At 33.2% G+C, this 27,522-nt stretch overlaps 1 protein-coding gene across 1 annotated transcript; it reads left to right on the top strand.

Moving 5' to 3' along the window:
* The first annotated feature begins 1,163 nt into the window (after positions 1-1,163).
* LOC110093138 (mitochondrial import receptor subunit TOM40-1) lies at positions 1,164-26,970 on the top strand. Its single transcript, XM_020817930.2, has 11 exons — positions 1,164-1,549; positions 3,662-3,743; positions 3,825-3,924; positions 4,128-4,223; positions 4,330-4,380; positions 17,051-17,116; positions 23,802-23,903; positions 24,277-24,345; positions 24,417-24,500; positions 25,426-25,521; positions 26,586-26,970. The coding sequence occupies exons 1-11, from the start codon at positions 1,369-1,371 to the stop codon at positions 26,640-26,642; spliced, it is 984 nt and encodes a 327-aa protein (XP_020673589.1). The 5' UTR covers positions 1,164-1,368; the 3' UTR covers positions 26,643-26,970.
* The last annotated feature ends 552 nt before the right edge of the window (positions 26,971-27,522 follow it).

The raw sequence follows: 27,522 nt of genomic DNA, 5'->3' as shown, positions 1-27,522 counted from the left end.
CAACAAAGGATCAAAGCATACCAACAATTAGGACCCAACCAATAAGCAGCAACAAACTAAGAAGATAAACCAATAAAAAGAAGCTCTTTTCTTATCTTCCACATTAAATAAATATTATTTTTATATACTTTAAATTTCATGAGATTCAATTGCTCTTTGAATTTAACTCAAAGGTTTCATCATCACAATTTATCTTTAATGGCCTCTAAGCACCAACAATAATATGAAGCAAAGTATATTAAATTTGTTACTTTTAACTATGGTGTCTCTTAGTTTTATTGATGTGTTGTTTTATAATAAACTAAGTATATGATGGATTTTTATGCCTAAAGCATTCCTAAGTTATTTCACTTTAAATTTATTTAAAAAAAAATCTTAGTTTAATACAATATATCACTATTTTGTTAACATGATATCATCGACATATAAAACTAAGAGAATAAATTTACTCTCATTTGCTTCAACGTTAATGAAATAAATGTTCACCTACTGGTAATTTGGAACTTTTATTTGCTCCGGTGACCTGACGTAGCTCTACGTTCGGACGCCAGTAAAATAGTGGCACGCGTTTTTACTTTTTACCACGCGGCCCGTCAACCCGACCCGGAACGGCCCCGGGATTGCTATGTTTGCATATTGCTAGGCATTGCTAGGTATTAGTCGATTTTGCTCGGCAATAACGAAAAATACCATTATGTGAAGACCAATACCGAGCAATACCGAGTTTTGCTAAAAACTCAGTATTGCTGGGTATTACTTGGTATTGCTAGATATTGGTCAATTTTGCTCGACAATAACGAAAAATACTATTATGTGAAGATCAATATCGAGCAATACCGAGCAATACCTAGCAATACCGAGCAATACCGAGAAATATGCGAACATAGCAATCCTGCGTTCCGGTCCGGGTTGTGTCATCGGGCCGTGCGGTAAAGAGTGAGAACACGTGGCGACATATTATTGACGTCCGAACGTAGAACTACGTCAGCTCACCTGACCTAATAATTGTTCCGGAATTTGACATGTGATTTGGAGTTCGAATGGGACAAATGAGGGACGTCATATGATGATATGGACTTTGGTTGAAGATGTTCTTAAGCTGCATAATCAGTGTCCAAAGAAGTGTTTGTTTATTGAAAGTCATATAACTAATAGAGGAAAATTCAAGCTAAAACCCTTGGACTCTTCAGCCGCAAAAAACCCAAATAGCAATCGGGGCTCTTCGTTCTCTCGCCTCCACCAGAGGAAAGAAACCCCTTTTCCGCCTTGCAGAGGCGGAAGAAGAAGAAGCCCTAACCTTTCTTCTTCGCTTTGACGTTTCGTATCAGATCACATTCTCGCCTCCGAAACTTTCCGATCAGCGGAAGCATGGGATTAGCGATGAGCTACGCCGCCGCACCACCACCGCCGCCTCCAACCCATTCTCAGACTCCCGTGGGACTTGGTGTGGTGCTGCCCCCTAAGACAGAAGAGAAGGTCATAAAGAAAGTCGACTTTCGGAATCTACCATGTCCACTTCCATTCGAGGAGATTCAGCGGGAAGCGTTGAGTTAGTATCGATCCTCTTGAATTTCGCCGTCTTTCTTTTTGTTTTCTTTGATTTATTGAACGTTTTTATTCAGTTGATTTATGATTGGAGTTCTATGAATTTCTTTTTAATTGTCAGTTTTTTGTCTTCAGGTTGATGTGCTTTTTTATGATGAGCTGATTTATGGAATGTTTTGTATACGTTTTACTTCGCCATTTCTCATGTACAACAATTTGTTTTAGGATTAAATTTATAATAATAATACCGAAAAGGTGATTGAAATATGCAAATGTACTTTTCCAATGGTCTGAGGGTTTGATGTAAACTTCTATGAATGAGAAACCTTGATTTTGGTAACATTTAGAACCTTCAAACATCATGTTTGGATGATTTTTGTTCAATATTTTTCTTTTGTAGCACTGCAAGTAAACACGCATGTAAAAAATGTGGCTTAAGGCATGATCGAGAGTATGGATCTTTTAATTTATTCTGGTGATATAATGTGTTGCAGGATACTTATTTGAGCTGATTTACTTATGAGATTGGATGAAGTCAATAGGTTTTTACTTGTAATTTTCTCATTGTTTTTTTCTTTCTTAGTTAAAAATTTCATATATAGTAATTGGTTTAAAATTACACTATTGAGACTGAATTTCATGTAAATAAGTATTTCTTGGAGATCTCTCTTTATTTTTTCTTCTTATTTTAAAATATTATTTGTAATTGGTTTAAAAATATGTTTATCATAATGTTGAAAAGTGTTTCAAATGTGCACCTGGTCTCTTCCTAGAATTTGAAGTTTAGGACATTTGATGCTAGAAAAAGCTTGATTTAGATGACATTTAGAGCCTCCAAACGCTATATAAAGATGATCATTTTGAATCGTGGCTTAGATAAGAAAACATATAGGAATTGCAAAAGCTTTCAAGTTTATTGCAATATTGACCATAAGTGTGATTTCAAGGTATGATTTGTTGGCATCCTTGATTTTAAACCATCATTAAAGTTTGGAGGTGCATCACTTTCTTTCTCTACATAATAGATTGTGTTTCAAGCTGCTTCTTCGAGCCAATGAACTAATCATCTGGGATGGGAAATCATAAGCTTTGCCTGCTACTAAGATGTTTGGTGTTGGTTGTTTTGGACAGGAGCAACAAGTCACTTCTTCTTTAGAGGAAATGGAATGCTTTAAATATGCTTTACATCGACTAAAATGATTAATAGACTGGATCTCTATTTTGTTGAGTTCAGCTAATCTTAAATTTTTAGCGCTGTGTATTTTGGTTCCAGCCATGATAAAATAATTGTCTTCCTTTGAAATGCATACTAGCTTCTTTCCCATGAAAGTCAGGTCCTCATATAGGATAATCTTCTTTTAGTTTATCAAAATTGGAGACTCTAAGTTCTAATAAAGATATTACTAATGCCACTCCAGACAGGGCATCTGTAGGCTTGTTGTCTTTTTCAAGCTTATGTTTTAGGATAAATGAATAATCATTTTGGAATTTTACCCACTTGGCATGCTTATAATTTAACTTAGTCAAGTGTTGACAAACTTCATGACATGATCAATGTGTTGGACAAATTCATTATGCATCAGTTAGTGCTTCAAATATTTCAAAGGCTGTATTATGACATAAAATTATGTATTTTAGTTAGATTACTTCGGCCTGACATTATTTAGCTTTTAACTATAGATGGCTATTGGTGATTTTCTTGGCTTAGGATACGCTTATATCATTTCTAGATGCATCACAAAACTTTTTTCTTCCTTCAAGATATCAATGATAAGAGTAACAATGGCATTAATGTTTTTGATAAATCTCCTATAGAATGTGGTTAGGCGATGGAAACTCTAAACTCAGTGAAACTAAAGGGGGTTAGCCAATCTAAGATTGACTTAACTAATAATCTGTTACTTGAAGTTTTGCTTCAATCTGTTTCCATTGATTAAGTTTACCATAATATTTATATTGGTTTTTTTTTTGTGTCACATTCTTGAATAAAAATTGCAGCTTAATATGTTGGTTTTTTTAATGTGCTATGCTGATTAATCACTATGTTGCTACGAACTCATCTGTGTACTAGGCCACTTCATATATTTTACCGCAACATCACCTTTTTTTTGTGTAGTGTCCCTGAAGCCAGAATTGTTTGAAGGATTGAGGTTTGACTTCACAAAAGGCCTCAATCAAAAATTTTCTCTAAGCCACAGGTAGTTAAGATCCAGTGTAATGGTTGTGATTTCCAGTAGCTTTTTTTCCTTGAGGCTCTTGATCTAATAATCATCAATCAGCGTGTTTATGGGGTCAATGGAAGTTCCTTCACAATCTACTGACACTATAAAAGTCCCTACTGCACATTATGAATTTGGTGCCAACTTTCTGGACCCTAAGGTATACTACTATTTTTTATCATTTTGTGCTTTTTGAGGCTTCGTTTGGGACGGCTTTCTTACTGCTTTTAAAAGTAGCTTTCTAGCACAAAAATTAAAGTTTTATACTAGAAAATTGCTTTAAGAAGCAGGAAGAAAGCTGCCCCAAACGAAGCATTAATTGCATCAGTTCTCATAGTTATCTTACTGTAAACAACTATGCAGTTGATGCTAGTTGGAAGAGTACTTACTGATGGTAGACTGAATGCACGAGTTAAGTGTGACTTGACAGACAATCTAACTTTGAAGGTCAATGCCCAGGTATTTCCTGATCAATGAAATTGAGATTGTTTTCCAAAGATGGTTCTCTACGCTGTTCTTATATTTAATAGTTTATTTGATATATTTATGTTTTTCTTTTGGCCAGCTTACAAATGAACCACATTTTTCCCAGGGGATGTTTAATTTTGACTATAAGGTTAGTTTTTTTTTTTTTTTACATTCTCTCTTTAGCTGTAATTCAGATCACTTACACCGTTATTTTTGAAGTACTTAAACCATTCATTCTATATCTGATTAGTTTGTGCATGAAATTTACAGCAATAATTTCTCATGTGATTACATGCAGCTAATTCTGATAACTTCTCTCTGTTATCCCATATGATAGGGAGCATTCTGTAATAGCCATCTTATTACTGTGATTTAATAGATGAGGTGACATGCATGCATTTTTTAGCTGCCTGAAATTTCTAGTTCATTTTGCTCTTATATGCAAGTTTGTGCCCTTATGTTAAATTTTGATTTCACATTATCTGGTCCATTCTTGAATTATATATTTTTTTTCAACTCTACTTATTATGTGGATTTGTGCCTTTTGATGTTTGAATTTTGAATTCACATTATGTAGTCTACTCTGAAGCTTTTTTTCTTTCCTTTTTTTGTGACTCTATGTTTCTATTTAAAATGTACAGAATTGGTTTTTGAAAATGTTGTTTTACTGGTTATGTGTTGGGAACCTGCACATCACTACAGAGACCTCTTAGAGTTGGATTTCTTGCCCCATAGGTAATTCAACATAAAAGGACTATTTATAGAATTTTTAGCATTTTAATTTTGGATTTTTTTGGTTTATAGTGTTTAGTTATTAGGATTATCTTTGTTTTAAATTAGATGATATGCTTTTTAGGAGTAACCTAGATTTCTGATGTAAAACGTAAATGCCATTTACTTGCCTAGGTGGCAAGATTAATTAAATCCCAAATTAATTTGGGGAGAGAGAATGGAAATCTGAAATTAAATTTCAGATTAAGTGGAATTGGCGGGATGAATTTGAATTTAAATTCAAATTTAATGGGGAGAATTAAATTGGATGATAGAGAATTGTAGGAGGTAATTAGGGAGGCTTAATGAGGGGGGCTATTAATGGATTGGCCTGGGGTGGCCGGCGGTGGACTTATGGGGGCCGGTGGAAGGGAATTTGGGAGGAAGAGAGTTTGGTTAGGTAGAGAAGAAATAAATTGGGTTTAGGAAAAAGAAAATCCGGAGCTACACACCTTGAGCAACACCTCCAATAGAACTCACAAAGAGATCTACAAGCGCCACTTCCTCAAGAACTCACAAAGAGATATTGAGAATCTCGGAACTCACAAAGAGATCTTGGGAATCTCGGAACTCACAAAGAGATCCTTCCACTTCCTCAAGAACTCACAAAGAGATCTTGGGAATCTCAGAACTCACAAAGAGATGCTTCTCCGCTCATGAACTCACTAAGAGATCAAACAAGTAGAACAAAATTTCATTAACAATTCATCATCCCATTACACAAGAAAGGACCTTTATATATAGGCCTAAGAAACTAAAACAAGACACATATGCCCCTAAGGCTTACATAGGACGACCCTCTTAAGTGAGGGTAAAAATGGAAAATTTATAATTAAAATTAAAATTTTCAAATAAAATATAAGATAACGTGGGACGATGACAGCCGTTGATCTTCAGCTCCTCGGATAGCCATGGACGGTTGGATGTCCGCATCAATTTCATTCCAAATTAATTGATTTAACGTTGTTAACCCTTTTTATATAAATAAGTTTTGAAAGTATTTTATTTGTTTATTGATGGAATGAATGAAAATTGAAAGATTTCCTTCTCTCTCCTCCCCTGTGGTTTCCTTTATTGTTCATTTAGTTGGTGGGTCGGCTCTTATGGATTTCATCATGATTCTTTTTGCAGATAGTTAACAAAAACTAAAACTTTCCCCATACCATCTTTTTTCTCGTTGTCACTATCATGCTGATGCTTTCTTCCTACGATAAAGTCCCGACCCAATCCCATTCTGCTTTCTTCCAACTCACTGACAACTTAATATTACCGTTGATACAAGACATCTATACTCACTGGAAACCAATGTTTACAACCGTGAAAGCAAGTGTTGAGGCATATGATTTACGACTCTAAATTCAGAAGTTTCTCCCACTCCGATCACTTATAGTGTCTTTCTTAGAATCATGACCATAGTTGATTGCTGTCTTGTCTCTCTCATTCTCATTTATATTAGCATCATCCTAGTCCTCCTCATCATCTATTACAATCATCTTTCTCTTCTGTGATCAACATAATTCAATAAGAATATTATTTTAAATAATGGCAATGATGATTTTTTTAATTTCTATGTTATAAAATTTCATACTAACAATTTTTATCACTTTTATTGACTTTTGTGTTTATTGTTCCTTCAGTTAAAAAGTCATTATTCAAATATTCCTCTTATAATTGTGACGGTGAAGGCCCATTTTTATTATCCACAAACCATTCAATATCCAATGGCTCATCATTACTATCTAAGGATCTTCGTCATCTTTTGAAATATTTATATCTTTTAAGTTCATGCTATGCATTATGTAAACTAATGAGTTCTCCTTAAGTACTCCCATTTGCTCACACTTTGATGATGAGTATGTAAGAGCCAATACTTCAATAGCAAATCTTTATCATTTGAGATTACCATCCGTAATTTGAATCATCCACTTGATTAATAAAAAGAAGAAGAAGACATGATGAGCATAGCATATAAAATATAAAAACTTAACCTAAAGATATCAAAGCGAGTGTCTATAAAAAATAGTTTTTTACTTGCTCGGAGAATGCTTGACCATAGTGTCTTTAGCTTGTTGTAATCTAGAGTTCCTTCATTATTTCTGAAAGCTACAAGTTAGAGACCAACCTTCTCTCTTTGTGCTGATTTAGCATTATTTCCATATAATAATACAAATCAAATTTAATTTTTGGATTTGCAGACTTGTTCTAACCATATTGATATTGATTGTTTAGTTGAATATGATTTTGTGCGAATATCAAAGTTTGAAGATCCCATTTTTTATCAATAATCTCTCAAATTTTCTTATAGTTACCCTCATCTCCGCCTAAAGCCTTTTTCGGTCAATTCCTTTGCCTCATCCATAGGATTATAAATGAATCCTATTGTTTGGTTTTTCTTTGCATCCACCATTTTCAAGACATAAACCATGGACATTGTAGTTGGGTTATTACAACTTACACTTTACAAAAATCTCTCATTTAAAATAATCTTTATCACTTCTTTCTCTTTAGGTTTCTTTGCCCAAGCACAATGTAACCACTATGAGAAGTGAACATTGCCCCTGAAAGTTTTCTTGCTTCTAAGATAATTTGCAGTGTTAAGTATGATGACAAATCTAGTGGGTGTGGGTGTAATGAGTTCTTTTTTATTTAACCCATCAAATTCAAGACTCAACTATGGTTGTAAATAAATTTGCTTATCTTATTTCCTTTAGTCAAAGCATTCTTATGTTGTGGCAATTCCAGAAGTTTCTCTAGTACTAATCAATACAATGTGTGTTACATGGAGGCTGATAAATATGCTCTCTTCTCCATCAATTTATTTTCCATCGCCTTATATGCACTTGCATTTTTGGTGAGACTTTAGACAATAGGAAGCTCTCTAATTTCTCAATAATCCTATCAGTAATTTAAAAATGTGCTATGCATATTTCTCCTGGTCTAATGCTTCAATAAACTTTAAACAGAGAGGGCCAAAGGGTTGTTAACAAGAATGTTGATCAATTTTATATTTTTGATATTTGACCAACCATCAAATGTTACTGTGACTTATGTTTGTAGCCATGCCTCCTTAATTTCTTCAATGATTTTTTTTTGGTAGTGTTCAATTCCCGTATCCAATCTTTAAATTCACATATGTATAGAGGTTTAAAGCCTCAATTATAGGAACCCATAGAATAAAATTTGGTGGAGAAGTTGCCATGTTGAAAGGAATTGTATCATCCAAGAAGAATTTTATTATTCAATTCATAACACCATATGGAATAGCCACAACCAATTCATTACCAAAACTCCGAAAGCTACATTATCGCGAATCTTGAATGTAAGCCAACCACATTGCCACAATGCTAAGTCCACCAGACACCAAAATTTTATAATAAAAGCATAGTCTAAAGCGTAGTTTATGCTGCTGATCAGCATAAAACCATTATTTTAAACTTCAAACCAAAATTAACACAAAAAGGCACTTAACATTTGTCAGGGCCTTGTGGAGACACTTGCAATTCATCTTGATTGCCTTCTTCGTTTACCAGGCCAAATATTTCCACATGGACATCATTAAGCCTGGCACCTACAAAAAGAAAAAATTATTAACATATGTTGAAATACCTATTTAAAATTATTCTACATAATCATCAATTTAACATTTCGTTGGTTGAGTATTGTTATCCCTGCCAGCATGGGTTTCTCTTAAATCTTCTCTTCCAACTTATCATAGTCATGTTCTCCTCTCTGATTTTTTTCCACCATAAAAAATTCTGTTTTATAAATACATTCATGATCAACAGGGACCGTAAGGCTTCTTGCTGTTGGCATGTAGCATTTGTTTATTTTTTTTTTTTGAATTTTTTGCTGTATTTGTTTGGGAAATCAAGACATGCAATTTTCTGTCCTATGAATAAAATTTTATAGTTTGAATTGTTTCTAATCACGCTTTATTGTTGTTATTTTATTTTATTATGATTGATGCTGTAACTTTGTATTAAGAACAGATGGTTTAAGTTTGTTGATGAATTTTTTTTTTAAAGACCATTTTGACTGTTTGGCACATTGCTTATACATTTACAAAATTCTAATGAAATAATAAATATTGCACTGAGCTTAATTGAAGCACCGAATTCTTTGAGGTTTAAAGAAATAATTTTTTTGCATTTTGCTTTCAAAGCTTCAAGCTTAGTAAAAAATTCAAATTTAAGTGGATTGTTTTGTTTGTTATTTGTGAAATTATGGAGTCATTTGATGTATTCTTTTTGTCAATGCCTTTTGACATGTTTTCTTTCATTTGAAGTTTGAGACCTATTGGGATAAATTGCCATAATTAATTATTTCTTGGTTTTCCTTTCAGAATGTCTTCTTTATAGGGTTTCCTAATGCAATTATATACTTTAATGCACAAAATAATTTACATAAAATCAAAATTCATTGTTTAGTTTTCATTACTTTAAATAAATTTTCATCTCGTTTAATGAAAATTAGAAAATATAATAATAATTTGATGGTCATCTAATAAAAATTTAGAATCAAGACATTATGCGTTTATCAAAATTCATACCACTATTGAAAAAAATCTTGGATGAAATTTGACCAAATTTGCTCCTGCAAGTGGTCCAGTTACTTATGATATAATAGGAGAATAACCAAGAAATAAATCAGCAAAATAGCAACTTAGGACTTATGCTGATGCAAGGAGATTTTATATAATCCTTTGTCTAATATATTCATGAAATTTCTAACATTCAAGTGTTCGTCCCAATATGTGTGGGGCTTTATATTATCTATTTTCTCTTGCAATGAATTTCTCAAACATTCCTGTTTGAAACCTTTTATGGAAAAGGTTTAGATGAGCGTCAACAAAGTTGAATTTCTCTCATATTAGCAAATAGCTTCAAATTGTCAGTACTCATAAGTTTCTAGTGAATGCATTCATGTAAATCATGCTAATGACTAATGAATGATGGAATACGATATGATGCAAGTTATGAATATGCTAAAATGTTAATATATTTTGTAATGAATTCAATTGAAGACCTTATAATTAATTCATAGAGGGGAAGTCAATGAAGAAACTTAAAAATAAATAAACCACATATTATATAGATGGATAGCCCTTATAGGGATAGTAACCCAAATGACCTAAATATTGGATTTAGTTTTGATCGAGCACATTTAGATTTGACATGATAGATGGGTTTTTAAATTTCTAGTTTCCTTTAAGGTGATCATTATTATTAAATCTTTTAAAATATTATCACAATTTAACTCTATTTATCAATTTTTTTAAAAATAAATTTGTGAATCAAGAAATCAAGTGTTGAAAAGAATAGTAATTTTAATGCGATCTTTCAATCTTAGAAATAATATTAGCAGATAATGTCTGAAGAATTATTTTATCAGTTTATTAAATTGGCTCATCAACTACAGTAGACAAAATTTTCAAGTTCTTGTGATGGAATATATTCAATTTATAATAGAAGATTCAATTTTGATAGAATTTCATGTTCTATTTTATTTCAACTCAAAATTTTATTCTTTTTCAAGTGTAGGTTTGGGGTTAGAGAAATGTTCTGTTATAGGTGCAAGTTCAGATTCCTTAAAATCTGATGTTGAATCATATTGCTACTAAAGATATTGTTCAGCTTCTAATTCATCATTAAAAGAATGTTACTGAAATGCAATTTCTTCAATAAGATCAAATTTGACCATGCATGATTCTGGTGTTGATGTAGGTTTTATAGGTTTTAGAGGAAATATTAATCATAGTCAGTGTAATGAATTATAGCATAATGCATCTTTAATTTAGTTGCTTAATTTTTTTAATAAAATAGATAATGATAAGATAATAGCATAAAAGCAAATTTTATTCGACTGCAAAACCTTTAACTGGTATAATATTTAAATGCGCAATAAACTCCTATTTGCTTTTCTTGAATTGATCATGCAACTAGCCTCCACAATCATTGAATGAAAAGTATTATTTCAATTTTTTTTATTCATAACAGCTTACATAGATTTAGCTACAGTACTTCATTGCAAATATTGAGCATGACCTATTATTTTTGTTGTTGTAACTCTTGGATCATACATTGTAACATCCAAACTCATTCAAGTTATCGATCAAATTTAAAAAAAAAATTCAATGTTGTATTTTCGATTAAATGTTAAAATATAATCACCAACTCTTGATAGCCATGCTATAATTGTCTAGAATCATAGCTGATCACATCTCATTTACATTGCTTTTTGTTATTATTTTTTTGATTGACTCAATTTTATGTCATATTTTAATTTGACATCATGACGCAACTATTGGTTTTGGTACATATTCTTTTGCAGGACATCCTTTTATCTAATGTTTGCTAATATCACTTTATGATTTAATGCATGAAAACATACAAACAAAATAGAAATTTGTAGTTCGAGAGCCATTGCTTTAAACCAATATCTATATCTTTTGATGAAAATTTACAAAAACAAAAATTCATGTAAACAACAATTTAATGTTTCCAAATGAAATTTTACATGGCATTTAGAATCAAAGAAAATCATACGTCCACTACAAATCACTCACATATTGACTAATGTTTAAAGATATAGAATAGGACAATAATTTTCATGTTGGTACAAGGATATATAGTTATTTGAAGGTTGGTGGTTATTAATTATATCACACTAAAAGGATTCGCATCCAATCGACAATTGAATGCAAAAAAAAAAAACTCAAAATGAATATAAGTGAACCTTGTTTGGCATGACTTAGATATCCCTGTTTATAACCACAAGATTTTTTTTTCTTAATTTTCAATCAGATGGAGTTTGCTTTTTGAAGAAAAAACTAAAGCTTTATTGTTACTGATGCAATTAATTGTAGAAAAGAATCACAGGAATTTGCAAAAGGCCCGAAGAATGATATTGCATAATACAATGTGGATGTGGCTTCCAATAGATATAACAACCAAGCACTGAAGGAGCCACATATCCCTCATTGCTATATTAATGAATCAATAGGGTTGATTCACGGCTCAATTCAAGGTAATAACTACTGCTAGTAATCTTGTTGCATCCCAAATTAAGGCCTAAAATAGCATTGAAAAGTGGTTGAATTATCATAGAAGTATAGAACCAATGATAAGAAAAATAGAGAACTAATGGCTGAATTAAAACAAATTAGTGGGTAGAAATTTGAATATTTGAGAACACAACCTATTCTCATTGCTATCATCATAGACATGATTACAAAAAGAAAATTAAAAATTGTAATTTAAAAAATAAAATAAAATCAACTAATGTAAAATTAAACCTTAAATGCAAATTCGCTTTCCACAATGCATTTCTTAATAAGAGACCAGCCTTAGCACAAATTTTAAAAAATGCTATGAGGTTTACGCCTCAGTGTGGCTGAGGCATGCCTTGAGGTGCTCCTTTGCGCCATTTATGAGGTGTAAGGCTAAAAGCTATTGGTTTAGATGCTTTAATTTATAAATTAATGTATAAAATAAATCCTATTTTGTTATTTCTTTACACTTGAATCTTAAGCAAACAAACCAGGATTTGAAACCGCACACACCTTCCTCAATTTTCTCAGTTGCATACTACACACACTCGATGTCGCTTGTCGCAACTACGAGTGTGGATAAGAGAAGAGAGGAAGTAACTCGCTATCACCTAAACCTTAAACAAACAAAATAGATAATCAAAATTGCATGCACCTCATCAACTATGTGGTGCATTCAGCACTCACACCCGATGCCACCCACACTCGACGCCATTAGCATTCACAGCTGCAACTGAGGATAAGGTATGAGAGAAAGCAACTCATTATAGTGATGATTCTAATGAAACCACTACTTGATGAGAGTGAGAGAGACTTTTGAATTCATAGATTATAATCTTAGTGAGTTAAACTACTTGTTTATTGTGAATCGATTGTGGAAATCTTACTTTGATATTTTAATTAGATGTTAACATGTTACTTATTATTTCTCTTTTTTTATTAATTTAATGATCTAGTGTTAAGGCTTACATCACAAAACACCTTAAGCTTTATGCCTTGTCTCATAGATAGTGCCTGAACACCTGATTGCACAATTTCAAACTTTGCCTCAATGCTCATTTCTTATGTTATTGACTAAAATAAACTTCAAAATTTGCATCACTTTGGAAGATAGGTAGCAAATGTCTAGTTTTGAGAGTCCTTAACTATACAGGATCTCAAAAAAAAAAAAAAAAAAAAAAAAAGGAGAAATTGCCTACCTTCAATCGATTATGGTTCTAAATTTAGATGTCTTTTTTTTGTAATCATAATCATCATTAGCTACAACCTTCTCTTAGTTACTTTTTGAACTTCTATTCTTCGCTTCTTTATACTTGAAGATCAAGTCTGTGTGTCCTTTATCACTATCCAAATCCCCTTTTTAGATAATTAGATGAATTCATGTATTTTGAAATTATTTTAAGTTATGTTATTTGATAGTTATGTAGATTCCTTCGAAATTATATTATCAAAGTTATTGTTTATTCAAAGTGCATTTAGGCTGTAATCATTTTCATTATCAGTCTTATTCCAACTAATTGTGGTTTGCTGATACGCCCTAGGGTTTCACAATTTCGGTTTTGCCCTAATTTCCTCTAAAAGAGAGGAAGTTCTCCACCAAAACCAAAGAGAAATAATCACAAGATTGTTGGGATGAAAAATAAGAACCTTTGCATTAGAAATCCAAGAGAAAACAAGATAAGTTTGTCCACTTCGAGAAGGACAAGATCTCCCACAAGAAAACCCTAGAAAAGAACAAGAAGGAAACTAGAAGAAGAAAACTAGAAAGAGATTACACTTTTCATAATGCCCAAAACTAAACCCTAATGGCTCCCTTCATACCCTTTGAAAAATCCCTCCCATCCCCAAAATACCCCCACTTAAGTGGGTGGGTCCCTTTGGTCCAGCCAGCCCGCCCCCTCCCCTTTTTTCTTCCGCCTATAGACCCGCACTTGTCCAGGCGGGGCCGGTTCTCCCGGTCCATCATTTGCTTTATGAAATCCCATTTTTTCATTTATTCCTATTGTGTCCTGAATGAGTTTAGATCTATTCTTTTAATGAATGCATTTTTTTCTCTTTCCTTAATGTACATCTTCAAATCCCTTGAGACTATTTTCATCTATTTTATATTCGATTAATGTCAATCTAATCATTAATATAATATTATTATTCATTAATTTATTCTTCTTAGTTTTATCACACATTTATCTTAACATTCTTATTTTTTTCTTGCTCAACATAGTGATCAATGATTTTCTTAGACAACACTTAGATTCATACAACAACTTCATCGAACCTAATTAGTACTTTATAATATTTTATCCTTAGGTCTTCTTGATATTCTCGTATCAGAAAATATTCTAACCACTTAGCTTTAACCCAAAAAGTCATATTCTTATATGTCTTGATTCTTCTCTATAATAGATCCAAATTACTTAAACTTTTCTTGTGCCGATATCATTTTATCTTTCAATAAGATTATCTGATTATTGCTAATATCACAACAACTAAAATTGCAAATACTCAACTTTTGTTCTATTCATTATGATTTATTTTATCTTCTAAATATTTTCTTTAAGTTCTAACGTTTTATTTATTATCGTAGATGCCTCACCTATTAGAATTGTGTTATCTTTACAATGAATACGTCATGAGACCACTTTTAATATCCATTGCATCTTAATAAACTTTAGAGGAACGTATTGACTTTGTTTATTCTAGACTTATTTTTGTTGTAATTAGAAAATGTTAACGAGTCCATAATTACTTTTAATACTAATTGGTATTTCATCATTTCTATCTTTATTGAGGTCAACACACCTTTGATGTATGCCTTTTTTCTTTAATGTTCACCAAATAAGTTCTCTTAGCACTAGGTCATATTTTTCTCAAGATTGATTAAACCATATGAAGATTCTTTATCTGTGCTCTGTAGTTTTTCATTAGTTGTTAAGGCACAAAATTGATGTTATTTTCTGTAAGTATGTGTCTTGTTATTTTATCTCCTAGCTTTATAATGGGACTCGTAAGTTTTAGTTCTTCTATAATTTATAGTATATTATTCATTATTCTTAAAAATTGCTTAATCTTTAAACATTTGACGTCTTTTAGTTATTTAAATTTCGTGAATGTTTATATATCAAACCGTCGCAATAACCCTCATATTATTCCCATCTCAAGATATCACATTTGGACCTAAAATTTATATTTATTACATCTTTTTAGAGCTAAATCTACTTCACTTTTTAGGTCAATATCTAATGTAAAATTTTTTTTCTTACTACGCTCTTCTAAAACAATGTCTTCCTTAAAACTCTCATTAAGTCCTTAAAGCTGTGTTCCATCCTTTTTGATCTTTTTTATCTATAACTAAGATCCTATTTTCTTTGCTTTTAATGTATCTAAATTTATCAAAATCTTGAATTCTTTTCCTTTTTTGAATTATTATTTTGAAAATCTTCATTCTGTTTAATGCCCAACCTATAATGCTTCATCAAATGCTGTAGCTTGTGCTTCACTCACCAAACATTTGTCGAAACTTTTAGCTGTCTTGAAATCATTATAAGCCGCAATTGTATTTAATCATTGCCACTCTCTGAAATGTTTTTTTTTTTCTTAACATATTTTTGACCCCTTCACTCCGTTCTCTTGACTTCTTGTTAGTGTAAGATTTGTTCATGGACTCTAAACTCATATGAAAATCTTCTCAGTGGAACTACCCATTTTATACTGTCAGGTTTGGCTAAACTAAAGAGTTCTAATTTTCTTCTTGTTACAACCTTTCTTGAAATATTAATAACTTCTAGCCTATCAAACTCCATCACTTCATGGTAGCGATTTTTTTTTAATTGTTTTCTTCATACATTTAAGTAAAACTTTTTCTTGCAATCACATTATATTTTTCGCTAAAGCATTTGTTACCGATTAAAAATGTCTATTTGTGATTTTGTTGTTCCACTTTTGAAAGAAATTAAAAGTTTTTTCTTATTTTTTAAAGTATGTGTTTTCCATTCTGAAATCGCAAGTTTTTATAAAATTGAGAATAACTTATCCCTTTGTTTTATAGCTCCAATTTTATTTCTCATGAATCATCTCTTAGTTCATTCTATTTAAATTAATATGTTCAAAGTAACCACCAATAAGCATTCTTTCTTCATCAAGTATACATTATTGTAGTTTCTATCTACCTCTTCCCAAATTTTTTTTTTATATCAAACCTTTGAGGTTCATACACACTAACCAAATTTATAATGTCAGAGATTATTTTCTTAATAGAAATCACCTTATCTCTAAGTCTAGTTATCTCAAGAATTTTTTCTTTCAAATCTATATCCACTATTATCCCAGTTCCAACTTCTATTATTAATCTTTCCAATATATAATAGCTTACCCCAATGTACTCGAATTTTCTCCTTTCTATTTATTTTGTTATAGAAAAGCAATGCTTATTATTCTTTTAATGACTGTGTCCATCACTTCTCTTGTTTTTTTATTCAAATCCCAAATTTCATGTGGTAAATATAATCTTAGTTTTAGACGTAGTCAAATATTACTTATTTTTTATCACAAATGGTTTAGGTTGTGGTCTGTTGTTTGTGATGAAATTTCAACCAGTCCTTCCCCACAGTTTACCACAAATGCATTTAAGGCTTAAGCTACAGTGTTTTACTTATAGGTAACATCAGCAAGCACTTGCCTGATTCACGCCATAAATGGATTTTGTTGCAGCTCATTCGAGCACCATTAAAATTCAGATTCAGATTAATTTCATCAGTTTGGCATTAATTTTATGATTTGTCATCGACCTATTATCAACTCTCTGCCTTCATCATTCAATGGTGGTTTTGGCATTTGGTTTATAAAATAAAGAAATATTCATGTGAAATGCCTTTTCCCGTAGCAACAATATGAATTTTTTAGTAAAGGCGTTCTCATGCTTAAACCACTTTGCCTATACTCGTCTCATTTTTAACTCCATAATTGCCTCATTTTAAAGCTATTCTTTTGCACTTGTATGCAGGGTTCAGATTTCCGGACTCAATTTCAAATTGGAAACAATGCCTTTTATGGTGGCAACTATATACAGGTAAAATACAACCACAATATAACACGGACCTAACCTTGTTATAAACTCTTTCTTTGAGAGCATTATTGTATGCACTTTGGCATTAATTTTAGAACCATGTTAATATATATCTTAGATCCTCAATTAGAACACTTATGGTGACTGTGATTTCTTTGATGGGATTGAGTTCTTGTTTTCTGTCCTTAGAATAATGCAACTGTCCTTTTTTCTGAATCAAAGTATTGATTTTTTTCGAATGCGAATGTTTTTGAATTTTTTTTGGATTTAAGGATCTTTATTAGTATTCTTGGCTTGTTTGACGATATGCACTCAAGACAGTTGCAGTGAAAGCCTTCTTAAATAGAAGGTATTCATTCTATGGTATTTTTCTATTGCATTTAATTAATGGTTTGTAATATGAGGTTATAGTGGACTTGTGAAAATTTCCTCCTTTTTGGGATCCGCTTTAATTAAGTTTACCATTTTTAAGGGATTCCTTTTTTATAAATTATTTTTTCTTCACTCATTTTGAATATGAAAAATGAAAATCTCATTTTTTTAGTTCTTCTAAATGATTTTGAAGGTATTTAAAAAATTTAAAATTCATATTGATTCTAAGTAGATCCAACTAAATGATGAAATCCAATAAACTTAGCATTTTTTCAAAATATGTTTTATAATTTCAAGTAATGAAAAGAGACTTTAGACTCTTTCAAATGATATGGTACTTAATGTGCATTTGTATGTTAAATTTAGGCCTAATTTCTTTGTTTTGATTCTCAAATCAAATGTATTAAACTGAATTACTTGTATTTCTAACTTCTCATATGCTCCACCAAGTAGTTGCTCATCACTTAAGGGAGAGAAATTATGAGGAAACTGGAATATGTGAATAAAAAACTATAAAGCATCAAAACCTTGCAACAACTCATTGCAACATGGTGATATAAAGTTAGTGGCATCATACATGCTATGTGCTTATTTTTTAGGTGCATTTTACTGATGTGTTGTGCCTCAACATCTATCAATCCCCTTGATAGAGAGTTGACACTTACATCTATCAATCCCCTTGATAGAGAGTTGACATTTTCGTGCTTGCGATAATTATCATTCCTTGAGAGTTGAGAACATCTATTCTTGACCCATTGACCTGTTGCACTACAATACATCTCAGGTATTTAAACTAAGCACTATTTTTGTGCAAGCATTTCATATCATTGGTTACACAGTTCATTTATCAGTTGTTTCATTCTTTATGTCGATTTCATGCATATAAATTATCAGAGATGCAAGTATATGCATGAAAGAAAGTTGTTACAAAAGCATTAAACATAAAAGGGAAACTTATAGGTTATAGGTCATTAGTGCAGATAGTGAAGGAAACTCATAAAATAGACAAGTTATGGTTGTCATGAAAATTTAATAAATATAGGTTCAAAGTTCTCACTTTTGCTATAGGCCTGAAGGCTCAGTGTTCGTTCCTCATTTTCTAGGTCATCATTCATGTTGAGTTGACTTCACAAAAATAGTCTCTCCGCAGTGCCTTCGCTATAATAATACATTCCCTTTGTGTTTTGGTCCTTTATAAGGAGGTGTGACATGTGATAACTATTTGTGCTCGCACATGGCGGCTCAGAGATGTTAGATCCACTTTACACAGTACATCCACCTATCCATTCCTTTTCTAATGGTTGTATGATGTTACGTCATATATTTTCCCTCATTTGCCCACCAATGCGGTTCTCTTTATCCATGTTCCTTTTCACCTTTGATTGATGTGCTAGAAATTGGTTAGGACACATTTGATGGAGTGAGCTATTTATCAGACAAAACTAAGTGACATTGGGCTGAGTCAATTCAGTTAGGCAAATCCATACTATTTGTGGTATCCCAACATCGCTAAATCAATTTAGTCGGCCTAGTTGGGTTGGCCCAAAACTACAATAAGCCATATTTGAGATGCCAAGACAACTCTACCATTAGGTGTGTTATCATGACATCCTGAATCCAATCAATTAGAAGTTAATTAGTTTGGCTCCTGCTTGTAGGACAAATAAACTTGATGGCTTAATCTTTTTGCTCCACCATAATGCCTTATTTCGCATGCCTCATCGAATTCCTTCACTTTTAAATAAGCATTTTGAATTTTTCTTCGGTTGATTTGCTAGTACTAGTCGCATAGATTTTGAATGAAATCCAGGAGGAACCAGTGCTAATCCAAGTCATTTCCTGCTCTGTGAGGTATCTACCAATTTGCATTCCCCTCAATTGGTTAAATATCAATCATATTATTAAGGGGGCACTAACATGTTTAACTCCCAACATATATGCCCGGAGCTCTTGGATGCACCATATCAGGTTTATTCCTCAAACCTAAAAGATTCTATCTTTTCATCTATACGCCAACAATCATCATCTTCATTTAATCCAACATCCTGAAGGCGTCATGTCACAGCTTCAGGTATAAAATAATGACTACATTGTTGTTCTCTAACACAAATTATGATCCCTTCCATGCTATAATGTACCAACCATGTGCAGTTGTTCACACGCACCTCGCTCAACCTTCCTTGTGCCTATAAATTATCCATTCCTTATTTTATTGTAGGAAGATTAGATGACTAAAATAAGAACTCAACCTCGGAATTCAATCCATTCCCTTCATAGAGAGAGATATAGCTTGTAAACAGAGTGATATAATCTCTCCACTGAATAATGAAGATTTTACTATCTTCCTTATGGTGGATGTAGGCAACAATGTCGAACCACTTAAAAATTCGTGTGTTGTCTTTTCTTCTCACTTTATGTTATTTACTATTCTCTCCTACCTCAGACTAACTTTCCATCAACAACTAAACATGCTAGAGTGCTAAACTCCCTTTGCATCCTTTCTTCTTCTTGGTTTTCTCCCTTTCTCAGTGAATAAATTAGACTTGGGTTAAATATTGTATGTTGGTCCTTCTACCGATTATCCACTATTCATCTATGGTGCTCCTTGATACATCTCAACTATGTTCGAAAAACTTGATGGAAGAACATTTAAGTTTCTATAGCCATTTATCGCAACCAACTTGTTTAATGCCTTTAATAGCAATGCAGTCGAAGGTTCATCACATCTAGCTAAAACTTAAGTTACAATGTCACAGTTTTAAGAGCTCCCTTGGAAGATTTACCTCTTTATTCAAGCAACTTTTCATCCTACTACCCTAACTCTAGTTGCAAGAGTCAATTTTGAAGCCCCGACTCTACCATAGAATGCTACTAACATGGCGCATGGCTTGTGTCTCCCTTGATGCCAACCCCTTTGTTGCACCCCAACACCATACATTTCTATGGTTGTTGATTGACTGGGATAACAACTTATGGAGGAACCTTCTTTCCACCACCTGCTCGATGGTTATGTGATTGATTCCTCTTTTTTTTTTTCCTTTGAGATCCTTAAAGAGTCATCGATGAAGCTCAAGCCACCCTTGCTAGATTAGTACAAAGGGTTTAACGGCCCCATAGAACACTTGGAAAACTTCAATGGAACATTGGTCCTTGTGCTGGCCATTGAAAGTTTTCATTGTCCAATTTGTTGCTATCATGTTGAAGGCTATGGCATGGATTCACTTATCCTTTTGCTTGAGATCTCTTTGGTGAATTGCAGCACCAAATTTTTTGCTTTCAAGTGAGCCTTGAAATTTGTTAGGACGTCATTCAATATTTGGCAAGGGAAATTCTTTTAAGGGCTACACTACTTCACCTAATCAACTTAGGAGGTAACCATAGAACAAGCCATCTCAAAGTTGATTCTAACAGGTGGTCCTCCAACTCTCCTTTCAAATATTTGATTATGAAGAAACTTTGAGCAATAATCTCAAAAATGTTAGAGAGAATTGTGGCGGTCATCTCGTTAGAGCTGATCAAGATATAAAAGGTTGAAGAGATCATTCTCATTAATAAGCCTACCAAGGCAACTTCTATGGAGATTAAAATTGCCAATTGGACCCTTGTAGCTATAATGTTTGAGGCTAGGAGTCTCATCTATTCATTGATATCGACCCCAAGTAGGCATTGCTAGAATTCAGTCATGAGATTGATGAATTCTTTGCAACAAATCAAAAAAGGAGAATTTTTGTTGGTTGATACTGCTTCTTCATCTGCCAAGAAACTTAGATCATTTCAAGCTTTTGTCTTTACCACTACAAAAGTTCCCATACTGAGTTTGAAATGCATCTTTGAGATTTTTGCTTGATTTTGAGTTGATGGTATTTAAACCTCAACTTAATCTTAGAGAAAACTTTTGCACTCTGAAGTTGGTCTAAAATGTCATTGAAACTCGATAATGGGTACTTTTTCTTAACCATCACTTTATTTGAGCCCTAATTATGTAGATTCAAATTTCTCATCTTTTTCCTCATGAACAATACTACCGCCCCCTATGGTGATACACTTGGTTGGGTGAAGCCCTTTTCTGACAAATATTTTAGTTTTCATTTCAATTTGTTCAACTCACTTCATTATAGGTGTCACCCTTTGAACTACATCAATCAAAGATAAAGTTCATGTCGTGTGCCAACTCAAGGAGATTGGCTGGAAAGACATCGCATACTATCGGTATTCTTTCCATTCTTGTCAACCTTCCTGCCATGGTTATAGAAGTGCATAGGTAAGCTAGACAACCCCTTTCAACTAGTCGTGTGAACTTGAGTGTCGAGATGATCAGAGAGATTACATGTCTGTTCTTGTGAAAGAAAAATCTTAGTTCCCCTTGAAACCTAAACATTCCTTTCTCTGAAATCCATGGAAATAAATCCATCTCTAAGATAATGCAAGATTCAATTAGAAATTACATACAGAAAGATAAATGCTTAGTCTTGAAGGCCATCTCTCATCAGCAATAGGACCATTAGATTGGACTCGAATGGTTGTGCATTGACTTCTATAATTTAACATGGTGATTCAAGAATGAGTGCATAGAACCTGAATCTATCCATGTAATCAGGAGTCTGTTGCCAAAATAGAAAGTATTTATCACCAATTTTGGCTTCTCCTAGTTGGTAAGTTGATACACGAGCTCAAGCCATTGGGGTTTCATGTGGGCTTGACCGGAGTAGTCACCCTGGATCCTCTATTGTTCCTCATTGGTGTTGCCATTACTCTTCTACAGCTACTTAACACTAAGTAATATATTTTTTTACATATTTCTTCTAACATGGGTCACTATATCCATGTTCAATGTAAGCTTAGATGATATGTCAGAACATGATCTTGACTCTTGACACATTTCATGGAGTGGGTTGTTGGTCAAGCAAAACCCAACAACAGAGGACACCATGCTCTTGGTTGGATGCTTATAGTCGCCAGTCAATCTTGCTGACCTAGTCTTGTTGGCCGAAAGACTTCAATAAGCCACATCCAGGATGCTAGCTCTAATGGCGCCATAACAACTTGTCATCGGTTGAGTTGTCTTGTCGGCCCGAATCCGATAAGATTGAAGCTGAACAGTCTGGATCTTGTCTGTTGGTCATCTTGACTCAGCAGCCTAAACATGTAAATAACTCTTTCTCGTCAGATTTCACTCGATAAGATGGATGCCGAGTGAGTGAGCCCACCAAGACCATCTCATAATTCTTCATAGGTGTCTTCTTATTATGTTTCTTGCTCGCTAGACCTTTCGGATCTCTTGAGATGGTCTTATTCCATAAGATTGGTTATAGGAAATGTTTTTAAGTAAAGTGTCTGATCCATACAAGTTTGAAAGGAAATATATAATTTTAATTAACCATCGAATGCCTTTTATATGTCTAGAGACCCTGCTTTTTACAATCCAATTAATCTTACAATTGATAGGTTCACAAAATCTGGCCTAAATTTTCAAAACAAGTTTTCATCCATGAACAGTATAAACAGCAAATTTTAAATAAATTATAGCCAAACAACAATTTTTTATTCCTCTATGGTGCCGCCCTGCAAGTACTAAAATTACAGGACAATAACGACTGTCCCTTCCACAGTGCGATCAGTACAAGCAATATTCAGAAGGGCTAGTGTTGATGCGTATATCAACCATATAAGGAAATGGAGCAGTGGCCTTGTTTACTTTCCCAATAAGAAAACATGAACAGCAGTAAGCAACCGAGCAGTACTCCACAGAGAACTGGATTCAAGCGGCTGAATTAAGAGCATACCAACGGGTGTACGGGAACCAGAGATCCTAACAACTGAAATAAAACAACACAAATTTTAGTGAACGCAACTCATTCCTTAAGATCTTCATCCTAGGCACGTTTTGCAACAACTTAGAAAAAGGAAAATAAAATTACTGTGAGTATATCAAAGCAGAATTTTTGATATCTTATGAGCATAGATTTTCAGATTTACAACACTGGACCATTGAATTTTGGCAGATCTCTAGTTACTTTCATGGGCATAAATGTTTTTCACTTTTGTGGTTACGATTGATTGATACATGATTTTAGTTTAGCTGAAATAACTTTCACAGGACTTTTGGTGTCATGCAATTATTATTATGTAGCTTAATAGAAAATAATTTACTTTGGATTTTCTTGTACTTTGTACCCCCTTATTAGGATTCTCTTTCAGTTGTATGTGCAAGTTCTGAAAATTTCTTTGAGGTTGTTATGGCAGCAAAGCTTATTATTTTGTTGATATCATTATGTCAATCCTGCAGCACTGACCAAGTTGCTGAAATCTTCTGTAGAGCGTTACTCCAAATTTATCACTAGGTGGTGAAGTCTTTTGGCTTGGTCATCAGAGGAAGTCTGGCATTGGTTTTGCTGCTCGCTACAACACAGATAAAATGGTATGCTGGTTCTTTCTGTATCCTTTTTACATAGGATCTTGAGCAGATTCCTTTGACTATTAGATTATCTTAGTTTGAGAGACGTTTAAATGTCCTGAAAATTGGACTCAAAATTCATTTAAGAATTCGTTATTTAAAAATATAGGTAAAGTAAACTACTAACATCTTACAAATAACATAATATTACGCAGCAAATGCTGCTGCTGCTGCTTGTTTAAAGGTTTAGTGGAGTTTAAATTAAATTCTAAAGAGCGCTGTCATGAAAAAACATATTTTATATCTAATGCTGGAGTGCCATCAGCAAGTTTATATGGCTCGAAACTATCAAGACATGCGGTGTAATTATGACATAGTGAACTTCTGATCAATGCAGGTTGCAACTGGGCAAGTTGCAAGCACCGGAGTTGTGGCGCTAAGTTATGTCCAGAAAGTATCTGAGAAGGTGAAAATTTTTAGGTGTCCCTTCTCCTGTACCTTATCATATATGTTATAACTGATTAACATTTATTGCAGGTTTCCTTTGCATCGGACCTCATGTACAATCAGATGACCAGAGATGTAACAGCTAGTTTTGGTTATGATTACATTCTCAGACAGGTATAGCTTTTTTTTCTGCATGGCACTAAATATTTCTGTATGGCAACTGTAACCTCTTGGCCTAGTGATCTTAGGTTTTTATGACATTTTATGTAGATCATTGTTAGCGAGAGGGGACTAAATGCGATTGAAGTTGGTTTAGATATACTAATTGTCAAATTTATTTTTTAGCCTAAAAGTTTATATGCCTGGGTGAGAGGCAATCACTTCTATATTTTATACTAGCATGCTTTTCAGTAACTTTAATGTGGAATTATATCTAATATTTTCATGTGCTTTAACAATCTTTCTTTCATGCGAGCGTTCTCTACATTTGTTATCACTCTTTCTCAAACAAAAGCTTTCAAACATCATTAAGTATCAAGTACTAAGCTCTAATTCAATTGCGTAAAGCTTCTGTCCAAGTCATTGCTTACCAAAGATCAATGGAAATCATTAACCACATAAATCATTTGATTTCAGCTGAACCATTGATTGCAATAACACTTTTTAGAATGTGAGAGCCAAAGGGGGATCCAAATTAAGCTAGATATGCCAATGGTCAAACTCATTTTTCTCCCAAAAAGTTTCTGCCTGCTAGGGCCAACAACCGCTTCATATTTCTATATCAATTTATTGTTTTCAACTATATGATATAAAACCCAACTTAATACTCGCATGTACTATGATAGAAATGGACAAAATATCATTTACCAAGTCTTTAAAATTTTGATGACTAATAATCCCTCTGAGGCTCTGACACAACGTCTAGAATCTTGAACTCCTTTGGGCTTTGAATTGTCTGTTTGGTACCGTTATTTATTCTTTGAATCATTTAGATTTGAGACCAGTTTATGTTGTTGTTGTTGTTCTGCATCTTTTTAATTAAAATCATACAAATATTCGAACGCATTGAATTTTACATTCTTTAAAAATCATATTGCAGTGTCGTCTAAGGGGCAAAATTGATTCAAACGGCGTCGTGTCCTCATTTCTGGAAGAAAGGCTGAACATGGGTGTAAACTTCATTCTTTCTGCAGAGGTAAGTGTATCGTTTTCTGTTTTCTTGAAAATAAGGTCTAGTAACAAAGTAAATTTCTTAAAGGATGTTTGGTCAGAAGCATTAGATCATCTCCAACCGAACTGCTTATCATTGTATGCAGTCTGCGAATCGTTGCATTTGAACTCCAAATCTCACACAAAAAATCGGTAGGTGAATAGTGCGACGCCAATACTGGCGTTGGATTGTTCTCTTAACGCAAAAAAAAAATGATTATATTCGCACTCTGCTTAGCTTCGTAGGAAGCGTGCGAAACAGGAGAGAGATGATTACCTTCGCAAAGAAGTGTGCGAAAAAAGAAAAATGTAGTTCCATTGGAGACGAACTACTGCATTTTGAATTTTACGGCATTTTAGAGTGGAAAATGGGACTTTCGGTTGGAGATGCCCTTAGTGTAACAAAAAATGGTGTCATTCATCTCCAATCGAGCTCCATTTTGCGCCCAGGTAACCGTCTTTCTCCTTCGCGCGTTTCTTCGGCAAATCTAGTAAAAACAGAAAAATAACGCAGGTGAACAGTGCAACATCAATATTGACGTCGCACTATTCACCCACAACCAAATACCGGAAGTTTTGTCGTTCGGTTGGAGGTCGCGAGCGACGTCATTCATGTGTTTGGAGTTCGGTTGGAGAAGGCCTTAGGAGTTTACTTCATTTCATTTATCTATATTTCAACATTTTTATGTGATGTTTAACAAAAAAATTCAAACTAAAATTTTTAGGTGCTTTAAATACCTCAAAATTCCTATTTTCCATGCATTTAGAAAACCCTCAAATAGAACTCTTTCCAAATCTTGTGCCACATTGCCCCGTCGCCTATTCACGTCGACATGCCCTCATCGCATCGTCTTTTCTGCATCCATCTCACCGCCGCCGCGCCTATCTCCTTCCTCGCCCCGCCCACCCTTCATATAAGTGATAAGAGAGTAAAACTCTCCACATTTTTCAGTATTCTAGTTGCTCTATATTTCTAACATATACAATCTCTGCTTAACCATACCATATTATTGTCTTCCCTTAATCCTCTAAATGAAATTTTCTTTCCAGGTCGATCACAGAAAGAAAGACTACAAGTTTGGTTTTGGTATGACCGTTGGAGAGTGAATTTAAAAAACAGGCATTTGTTCTTTGAAAAAACCAGCGTTTCTGTGCCTCTTAGACACCTACAGATCATCATCAACTCAGCCAGCTCTGTTGATTACTTCACCTGTAGACTTTCCGGCAATCTTTTTATTGTTTGTGCTTTAAGAAAAATCACAGATTGAACTCATCAGATTTGAGATTAGAGCTCTCGGCGGCCATCTGATATCATTAGGATGAACCAATTTTTCTTTCATCAAATGGTTATTATTTTTTGGACAATTGTAGAGATTTTGTTCTGCTCTTCAATTGAAGGGTAGCCTTTATGAAACTAGTCGACTTTAGCTTATTCTCTCTCTCTCTCTTAGACATTTAGGTCAATTACGGCAAACTCGCACACACATCACATATGATTGGTAGTCAAAGCTCCCTACTAATAAATCAAGGTGAGCTGCGGACTTTAGCTTTTTCTAGTTTCATGTTTCGCATTGCTAACTCTTCCAATATTTTTGGTGAATTTGTTTGTGATGTCTTTGTTCAGTTCAATTGCATTCATCTATTCTGTAATACATGCTTTGATCTTTTTTTTTTTTTTTGAAAAATTGTCTTTGTTCAGTTCAATTGCATTCATCTATTCTGTAATACATGCTTTGATCTTTTTTTTTTTTGAAAAATTAAAAATTTAATATTTTTATTTGAATAAAATTAGAAATGGTAGTCAAATAAATGCCAAATTATTTTATTTGGAAAAATTAAAATAAGAAAAAGTAGGACTTGTGTTGGTATTAAATATCCAATTTATACTCATTAAATTAAATTAAATTAACAAAGTTTTTTTTATATAATTAGAATTATGTGATATATGTAAATCATACAAGCAAATATAGAATTTACATAAAAAAAA

The sequence above is a fragment of the Dendrobium catenatum genome, unplaced genomic scaffold (genome assembly GCF_001605985.2).
Source record: "Dendrobium catenatum unplaced genomic scaffold, ASM160598v2 fragScaff_scaffold_1617, whole genome shotgun sequence".
Classification (NCBI taxonomy): Eukaryota; Viridiplantae; Streptophyta; class Magnoliopsida; order Asparagales; family Orchidaceae; genus Dendrobium; species Dendrobium catenatum.
The sequence above is the reverse complement of the archived record's forward strand: the minus strand, read 5'-3'. Positions and strand labels throughout refer to the sequence as shown.

Excerpts from the sequence above, each read along its gene's own strand:
- LOC110093138 (XM_020817930.2), top strand. The coding sequence starts at position 1,369 with ATGGGATTAGCGATGAGCTACGCCGCCGCACCACCACCGCCGCCTCCA. Across the intron at positions 23,904-24,276 it reads GCTACAACACAGATAAAATG|GTTGCAACTGGGCAAGTTGC; the intron begins GTATGCTGGTTC and ends TGATCAATGCAG. Across the intron at positions 24,346-24,416 it reads TCCAGAAAGTATCTGAGAAG|GTTTCCTTTGCATCGGACCT; the intron begins GTGAAAATTTTT and ends CATTTATTGCAG.